At 29.4% G+C, this 7,161-nt stretch overlaps 1 protein-coding gene across 1 annotated transcript in view; it reads right to left on the bottom strand.

Moving 5' to 3' along the window:
• Positions 1 to 2,132, bottom strand: part of LOC117173806 (serine-rich adhesin for platelets-like) — a 4,173-nt gene extending 2,041 nt beyond the window's left edge. Inside the window, exon 1 of the mRNA XM_033362448.1 lies at positions 28 to 2,132. Coding sequence (XP_033218339.1) covers positions 28 to 2,132 — 2,105 coding nt within the window. The remainder of the gene's footprint in view (positions 1 to 27) is intronic.
• Positions 2,133 to 7,161: the final 5,029 nt, after the last annotated feature.

Here is a 7,161-nt window from a genome sequence, read left to right as displayed (position 1 = left end):
GGTGAAGAACTTGAAGAACTAGGTGACGGACTTGGAGAACCAGGTCGAGTATCTTTATAGCCAGGCGAATCACTTAAACGACCAGGTGAAGAACTTGAAGAACTAGGTGACGGACTTGGAGAACTAGGTCGATTATTTGTATAGCCAGGCAAATGATGTAAACGTTCAGGTAAAGAATTCGAAGAACTAGGTGACTGACTTGGAGAACTAGGTCGATTATTTTTATAGAATGGCAAATTACTTAAACGACCAGGTGAAGAACTTGAGGAACTTGAAGAACTAGGTGACTGACTTGGAGAACCAGGTCGATTATTTTTATAGCCAGGCGAATCACTTAAACGACCATGAGAAGAATTTGAGGAACTAGGTGAATGACTTGGAGAATTAGGTCGATTATTTGTATAGCCAGGCGAATTATCTAAACGATGTGTTGAAGAACTTGAATAACTAGGTGACAGATTTGAAGAAGCAGGTCGATTATTTTTATAGTCAGGCGAATCACTTAAACGACCCGGTGAAGAATTTGAAGAACTAGGTGACTGACTTGGAGAACCAGGCCGAGTATCTTTATAGCCAGGTGAATCACTTAAACGACCAGGTAAAGAACTTGAAGAGCTAGGTGACTGACTTGGAGAACTAGGTCTATTCTTTTGATAGCCAGGCGAATCACTTAAACGATCAGGTGAAGAACTTGAAGAAATACGTGACTGATTTGGAGAACTAGGTCCATTATTTTGATGGCCAGGCCAATTACCTAAACGATTAGGGAAAGAATTCGCAGAACTATGTGACTGACTTGGAGAGCCAGGTCGATTCTTTTTATAGCCTGGCAAATTACTTAAACGACCCGGTGAAGAATTTGAAGAATTTGAAGAACTAGGTGACTGACTTGGGGAACTAGGTCTATTCTTTTGATAGCCAGGCGAATGACTTAAACGATCAGGTGAAGAACTTGAAGAAATAGGTGACTGACTTGGAAAACTAGGTCGATTATTTTGATAGCCAGGCCAATTACCTAAACGATCAGGTAAAAAATTCGAAGAACTATGTGACTGACTTGGAGAGCCAGGTCGTTTATTTTTATAGCCTGGCAAATTACTTAAACGACCCGGTGAAGAATTTGAAGAACTGGGTGACTGACTTAGGGAACTAGGTCGATTATTTTTATAGCCAGGCGAATTACTTAAACGACCAGGTGAAAAACTTGAAGAACTAGGTGACTGACTTGGAGAACCAGGTCGATTATTTTGATAGCCAGGCGAATCACTTAAACGACCATGTGAAGAACTTGAAGAACTAGGTGACTGACTTGGAGAACTAGGTCGATTATTTGTATAGCCAGGCAAATGATATAAACGTTCAGGTAAAGAATTCGAAGAACTAAGTGACTGACTTAGAGAACCAGGTCGATTATTTGTATAGCCAGGCGAATGATATAAACGTTCAGGTAAAGAATTTGAAGAACTAGGTGACTGACTTAAAGAACCAGGTCGATTATTTTTATAGCTAGGCGAATTACTTAAACGACCAGGTGAAGAACTTGAAGAACTAGGTGACTGATTCGGAGACCCAGTTCGAGTATTTTTATAGCCAGGCGAATTACTTAAACGACCAGGTGAAAAATTTGTAGAACTAGGTGACTGACTTGGAGAATTAGGTCTATTCTTTTGATAACCAGGTGAATCACTTAAACGATCAGGTGAAGAACTTGAAGAAATAGGTGACTGACTTGGAGAACTAGGTCGATTATTTTTATAGCCAGGGGAATTACTTAAACGACTAGGTGAAGAGATTGAAGAACTATGTGAGAGACTTGGAGAACTAGGTCGATGATTTTTATAGCCAGGCCAATTACTTAAACGACTTGAAGAACTAAGTAAATGATTCGAAGAAACAGGTCGATTATTTTTATAGCCAGGCAAATTACCTAAACGACCAGGTGAAGAATTTGAAGAACTAGGTGATTGACTTGAAGAACGAGGTCGATAATTTTGAAAGTCAGACAAATGACTTAAAAGGCCAGGTGAAAGTGGATGCGATGGGTACTGCTTAGTTTTTTTTTGTAAGAAATGACCCTCTACCATAGTAGCCGTGAAGAGGAATAGGATGAATTGAAGTCCCTGTAGCGTCATCTTGACTTTTGTGCTGGTAAACTTTTTAAGACACTGAGCTGAGCCACTTTTAAAATTCGTGTTATCTGTTCCTGTTCATATACTCACGATTCACCAACGGCAAGATACCTTCCTGTTTCCGCGTTGAGAAGATATTGATCAATGCTACTGATTTTATATGTATACCAGAAGTAATGCGTTTGACGCATTATTTATATTTAATTGGTAAACACCTTGCAAATTGATTTACTCGAAGATGTCCCGTTCTTGTCTACATGTACGGTTGGGCTGATCAACAACATTTAATTAAGTAATGATAAAGTCAAATCTTAGCTGATGCAGCTAGATTAGAAGAGATTTTAATACCCCAATAGAGTGAGAAAATGTGAATCTTGGAGTAAAACATCCCTAACTAAATATAGAAAACCGCTGTTAAATAGTTTGGATGCGTTCATTTTATGATTTATTTTTTATTGTAAGCTATTAGTTCACAACTTAGTTTAAAATTTATTCCTTTCTTCACTGATTTGCTGACTGAGGTTTTGTTATGGTATAAACCTACTTGAATGAGATTATGAATTAGAATAAATTTGTATGAATTAATATGAAATAGATTAAATTAAATTTTGATAGTATCGTTAAGAAGTGAATAGTGAAGAGAAACCTTTTTTATTATTTATTTTTCATTTATAAACAAATAGTCGGGCCTAAATTATTTAGCTATCAGCTAATCTCCAGTCTGAGTCCTAAGGTTGTAGCCATCACCTTTTTTGGACTGCGTCAGCAGAATCAGTAGAATCGATACTTCTCAAATTTGTTTTGTTTTGTTGTATCGTCTTTGGGTCTTAACTTTATTTTTTTCTAGTAACTCCTTTAGCAGGGTTAGTAGGATCGTTAATATTTGAAGATGAATTTATTTTTTTAGTTCTTATTCCCTTTGGCTTCTAACTTTTTTCTTTTTCTATCTTCTTTGGCTTTTTTCTGAAATTTCTTTTCACCGTTTTCGATCTTGTTTTGTGGCTTCATTAGTCTTAGCTTTATCTTCTGTCAATTGAATTTTCCTAATTCCTCATCTCACTATGCCTAAGATTCCAAAGCATAGATGATTTTTTCCTTCATTTGCCTTCCTTTTCGTTTTGGGGTCAGATAATAATGCAAATAATCTTGTATATTTTCGTTTTTTACACCTTTTAAAGCAATTTCTTGTACATTTTTTTGAACATACAACCCAATTCTTGAAAGGGGGTGTTTAGAATTGCGTACGATGCTTTAGATTGAAAATTCTTTGGCACCCCCCCCCACTATTTATTAAATAAATTATAGTTAAATCTTGAGTTCTTCTGTAATTTGCAATTTTAACATTTTCTCGAAATGTTGTAAAAATAAAATAGTCCCTTCCGTTCACTATAACGTTGCTGCGGTTAAATTGAAAACTGCAATGATCTAAAGATTTTCTTTAGTAAACTTGAAAATTCTTGGTACCTGGAAGCAAGGCTGAATTTTTTAACTTCCGGACACATAAGTATTAATTGTTGGGCTGCTATTAAAAAAATAAAATATCAATTTTAACATGTATTGGCGTTTTTAAAAAAAACATTGCAAGATGTACGTTACCCTTACAGTTAATTTTTTGCTTCCCGAGATGTTCTCCACCGATTTTCTCCATTAAAGTGGCTATTTGGAGGAGTTTTTAAGTAAACTGAATTTCGAAGAGTGTCAAGAGAATAAAATTTCAGGCAATTTATTGCCCAATTTTGTTGCACATTTAAAAAAAATTTATTTTGGTTAAAAAAATGACCTCTCAAATTTGCATAAGTTTAAGAGATATTTAGGAATTTTTGAACGATTAGAAACTAGTTTAACTGGTAAAGATGTTGTTAAAGAATTTTGTAAGGCTTCACGAAAATGAAGAAAGTTCTTTAAGGTTTCTACGAATAATTAATATAATTTTTTATTTTGAAAAATTAATTTTAAAAAATTCCAATACATTTTAAACTATGTTTAAAATTCTCAATAAAGAATCTGAAGATTTTAAGTCAATCTTTTTCATTTTGCCGAATTTCAAAGAAAATCAGGAAAACTTTGAATAGTTTTTAATTATTAGAAGGCTTAGAAGGTCCGACAAGATTAGAAACAGAACTTTTTCAAGATTTATAGGAAAATTTGTAATAAATTTTTATTTTAAAAAACGCACTTTATGAGAGTATTAAAAAAGAATTTTAAACATGTAAGAGGATTTCCTAAAATTAAAAAGAAGACTGTAGAACAGTTTTAAGCAAAATATTTCAATTTGGTAAGATTACAATAAATAGATCAAAACAGAGTGAATGTAAGAAATATTAAGAATAATCTAAGAGATTCAAATCGAATTTTAAGCTCAAATTCTGTCATAAACTTAGATTTTTAAGGAATTCAAATATAAACGATAGAAACTTTAAAGGAATTCCGAAAGATTTCAAGCAGGTAAAACTTTTTTTCTTAAAATTCCTGGGAAAAATTTAGAAGATTATGAGTCATTCTTTTCACATCTTAAACTAAGGAACATATTTCTTATTAGACGTTCTTGTGAAATTTCGTTACACAATTTTTTAAATTATATGTTGGTTTAAAAATCTATTTTCAAATTTGAGTAAGTTTAAGAGATATTCAGAAATTTTGAAAGGATACCAAAATAATTAAAACTTGTAAAGATTTTTCAAGAATTTTGTAAGTTTTCATGAAAATGAAAAAAATTATTTCAGATTCCTAGAAATAATTAAAATAATTTTTTATTTCGAAAAATTAATTTTAGCATATTATTTTAAAGCATTTCAAAACATGCAAAAAGACGTCCAAAATTGTCAAAGTATCTGAAAAAGTTTAAAGGCCATTTTTTTTTAATTTTGCAAAATAAAAAAAATCAGGAAAAATTTGAATAACTTTTAAAGAATAGAAAACCTGACAAGATTAGAAAAAAAGAATTATTTTCCTAATTATCGTGTGAAAATTTTAAATCATTTTTTATTTCGAAGAATGTACTTCAAAATAAAATTAAAGAAGATTTTTAAACACATCAAACAATTTCGTAAAATTATTTCTAAAAATTTGAAAACATTAAAAATTATAGTATTTAAATATACTTAACATTTAAGATTTTTATATTAAATTTTAATAAGATATAATAGATATGTATATGAAATGAAGAAATAATAATAAAAAGTCGATAAACGAAGGACTTTCAGATAATTGAAGATAATGAAAGCAACTCCTTGGAGAAAAATGTAAATAATATTTTGGGAATGAATTCTAACAGAAAATTGAAAAAGGATTAGAAAACATTTTTTATTATTTCCTAAAATGTTTAAAAAGTACATAATATATTTTGAAACAAAATGCTGTAGTTTTTCCATATAACTTAACTTTAGAAAAATTAAGGAACTTAATTCTTTCAAATTTGAGTAAGTTTAAGAGATATTCAAAAATTTTGAAACGATTCGAAAATAATTAACACTTGTAAAGATTTTTGAAGGAATAATTAACATAATTTTTTATTACAAAGAATTAATTTAAAAAGATTATTTTTAAACATTTCAAAACATTGCAAAAGATTTCAAACATTCTTAAAGCATCTGAAAAACTTTAGTGGTATTTTTTTTAATTTTGCAGAATTAAAAAAAAAAATTTTTAATTTGAATAATTTTTAAATATTAGAGATTGGAAGTTCTGGCAGTATTAGAAAAACAGAATTATTTTTCTAATGATCGTGTGAAGGTTTTTAATAATTTTTTATTTAAAAAATGTACGTTAAAAAAATTCAAGCGGATTTTTGAACACATCAAACGATTTCCTAAAATTTAAAAGAAAAGTGTAAAATATTTTAAAGCAAAATGCTTTAATTTGATAAGATTAAAAAGTTTTAAAAAAAGTAAATAATCAAGTGAATTCAGGAAGTATTTAGTAGACTTGATGAGATTCCAAAAATGTAAACCTAAGAAGTTTTTTAAAAACGCAAGATAAACTTTAGGAAAGGTTTCAGGAGAATAAACAAAGTTTCTTAAAATGCTTGGGAAAATTTAGAAGAGAACTTAAGAGAGTTACCAATATCTTGAAGAATTTAAAATGTTTTAAATAGATAATAAATTTTCCTAATATTTTTTTAAAATCCTATAAATTAAAAATAAAAAGCCTTTAAAATCTCGTAGGATCTTTTCTGGCACATCTGATATATTCGAAAATCTTTTTTTTATTTTCTTAAGAATCTTATAATTATTTATATATAAACTTATAAACTAACTAAAAATACTTATTTTCTTGTATATGAGATCTTTACAAAATCTCCAATGCCTTAAAATACTTCTCTCAACATTACAAAATTTAGCTTTTACAATTTTATTTTAATTGTAAAATAATTGTAATTGGAAATTGATTGTAAATAATTGTAAAATAAATCCAATAAAATTTATTTTATGAAGAAATATCTCATGATTATAAAAAGGGAAAAAAATTGTAAAGGTAAATCTTTGTAGCATTTTAATAACTAATTAACATATTTTTAGATTATTTTCCCTTGATTCTGGCCGAGGGTCATACATGGTACAAAAAGCCGTCGTGAAATTTCAAATAAAAACTGTACTCTCTATACATTTTTTAAAAATTAAAAATAATAGTACCTTTATAAATATTGCCGAAATTCATTTGAATATGATGCACATTGATTTTTATTTTAAAAGTTCCTGTAAATAGCTGGTGTTTTAAAAATTTTACGATATTTGTGTACCATGTTTGACCTTAGGGAATAAATTTCAGGAACAAAATTATAAAAATATATCCATTAGATTGAAATACACTTTAAAAATAAAAATAAGAAAGTTTAAAAATTCATGCAGTTTTATGTTCAGAAAATTCCACACATTTTTTAATAAAATTCCTTTCCACACCACATTCAAAGGAAAATTTTACAACATTTTTGTCAAATGATTAGTCTTTTGAATGAGGTCAAGTTTATAACTTTTTTGCTTTTTCTTTTTAAATCCTCAAAATTGTGATAATAACCTTCTGTAATTAAATATAA

The sequence above is a fragment of the Belonocnema kinseyi genome, chromosome 5 (assembly GCF_010883055.1).
Source record: "Belonocnema kinseyi isolate 2016_QV_RU_SX_M_011 chromosome 5, B_treatae_v1, whole genome shotgun sequence".
NCBI lineage: Eukaryota > Metazoa > Arthropoda > Insecta > Hymenoptera > Cynipidae > Belonocnema > Belonocnema kinseyi.
Note: the sequence above shows the minus strand (reverse complement) of the source record. Positions and strands in the feature narration are given on the sequence as shown.